Source organism: Gymnogyps californianus, chromosome 4 (assembly GCF_018139145.2).
Source record: "Gymnogyps californianus isolate 813 chromosome 4, ASM1813914v2, whole genome shotgun sequence".
NCBI lineage: Eukaryota > Metazoa > Chordata > Aves > Accipitriformes > Cathartidae > Gymnogyps > Gymnogyps californianus.
Window position 1 is genome coordinate 84,227,624 of NC_059474.1, and position 2,135 is coordinate 84,229,758.

Consider the following 2,135-nt stretch of genomic DNA (forward strand, 5'->3'; position numbering starts at 1 on the left):
CATGAGCCCGCACCTCCGCCTCGTCCTCCTCCTCGCCGCCGCCGCCGCTCTCTGCCGGGGTAAGCGGCTGCCGGCTCGCCCGGCAGGCTGAGCCGGGGGCACCCAGCCGTCCGCGGACGGGTCCCGGCAGGGGTGCGCGGGGTGCCGGCCGGCGCCCCCCCACCTCCCGGGGCCCGGCGGGGGGTCGGGTCGGGTCGGGTCGGGGCGGGTGGGGGGCCGCGGGGGGCCCCGGAGCCCAGGCTCAGGCGGCGCCTCCCGCCTGCCAGGTGCGCCGCTGGCCGGGGAGCTGCGCTGCCGCTGCGTGCGGACCGTGTCCGAGGTGATCCCGCCGCGCCGCCTGGCCCGCGTGGAGTTCGTCGCCGAGGGGCCGCACTGCGCCGTGCCCGAGGTCATGTAAGTGTCCGGCCCCGGCCCCGACCCCGGCCCCGGCCCCGACCCCGGCCCCGGCCCCGGCCCCGGCCTCACCCCCTCCCTCGCCCCGCAGAGCCACGACGAAGCAGGGACAGACGGTCTGCCTGAGCCCCTCCGCACCCTGGGTCAAGCTCATCGTCACCAGGATCCTCAACAGGTACCTGCCGGGGGCCCGGGCAGCGATTGCTTTCCGTACGGGGATGGGGACGTGTGCCGCGCAGCAGCCGACACGGACGCGAGCCCTTTTGGAGGCCAAGCTTGGCTTTTGGCCGGGTTTGAAACCAGTGTGGGTGTCACAAGAATAACAAGCCACATGTTGATTTCTATGGGGAAATCTGTTTAGGTATGCCACAAACTTGCCCGAGAAGTGGCTTGTTGGGCAGAGAAAACCCTGTGGGTCGGGTAGAGTATCCACAGCAAATGTCTGATTAAATGCAGATCTAGCTGCAGTACCGGGCCAGTGTGGTCCACCATCACCATCAGGCATCTTTTCCAGAAGACATATCTCCTATGGGACTTATTATCTGGGGCATGCAAGAAGACTTAAGGAAAGATTTCCTGACTAGCTTTATAATTTGAATTCTGCCTGTTGCAGTTCACATAACCAGCTCTGAGAGGAGAAACATCTCCAAATGAAGCTACCTGTGTTTGTTGGAAGATACTGGGAAATGGATGCTGGAAGAAGATAATAGCCCGACTCTCTCATTTTGATGAGTTTGTAGACCAGCTGTTCTGTGGTCAATCCCTCTTAAGACTCTCCCCTCCCCTCATATTTATCATTGCCTACTCCTACGTATGTATTTATTGACTGAGCTAAAGTGATTGAATCCGTTTGATAAGACAGCATAGGCTTTGCTAGGTACCTCTCGGCGACCTTGCTGCAGTTCTCACAATTTGAGTAGCCCCACCATTGTGCAAGCCCTTTCCCTCCAAATACTATTTGACAACAGGTTCTTACAAATAGCATTAATATCCGAAAAGAAGATGGGTCCATCGTGGAGACCGTTGTGCAAACGTCTGCAGATAGTCTGATATACAGAGGTTTGAGTGGGTAGCGTTGATGATAGCGGGTAGTCCTTCCATTAGGAATAACAAGATTGCTAAGTTTGAGTGCTATCTGGCACTTAGCATTTTAGTGCCCGTTCAGGATTACACGGGAATAAAAACTGGTTGAAGCAAGCGCAGTGCTGTGCTGCCATGCTCAATCTGCTGCCTCAGGTGCCTAAATGAGCCTTGGGCTCAGAATGTTTTGCTAAATCTTTTTTTCCCTCTATAACTTACTAGCATTTACTGTAGAATGCCTAGGATCTTTTTGCACAAGGTACTGCACAATGAAATGACAGAAAGCTTGCTCCTGAAGTCTCACTCTGTTCAATACTTAGGACAGTTTAAGAATTTCTGTGAAATTGTGGGGTTTCGTGCTGAGATTGTTTTGGTTTCTAACAAGATAATGTTGGGGTTGGTTTGTTTGTTTGTTTTTAAATGAGTTTACATTTAATTATTATTTGGTATTTATACACAAGATGTAAAGGAACAGTAAATGTTCTGAAGAGGCTTAGATGTTTTATGTCTACTTGTATGACATACTGTCATAATTCATATAGAATAAGTAATTTTCCTTATTCTGCTCTGGAAAAATGTATTCATATAAAAAGGTGGATTTATCATGAAATGATAATGTAATGAAATACAATGCAATAAAAATATTTTCTTCTTGAAAAATA

At 52.1% G+C, this 2,135-nt stretch overlaps 1 protein-coding gene across 1 annotated transcript; it reads left to right on the top strand.

The window, feature by feature from the left end:
* Window positions 1-2,135, top strand: LOC127015803 (growth-regulated alpha protein-like). Its single transcript, XM_050895970.1, has 4 exons — window positions 1-59; window positions 267-393; window positions 485-568; window positions 1,007-2,135. Exons 1-4 carry the CDS (start codon window positions 2-4, stop codon window positions 1,023-1,025), a joined length of 288 nt encoding a protein of 95 aa, XP_050751927.1. The 5' UTR covers window position 1; the 3' UTR covers window positions 1,026-2,135.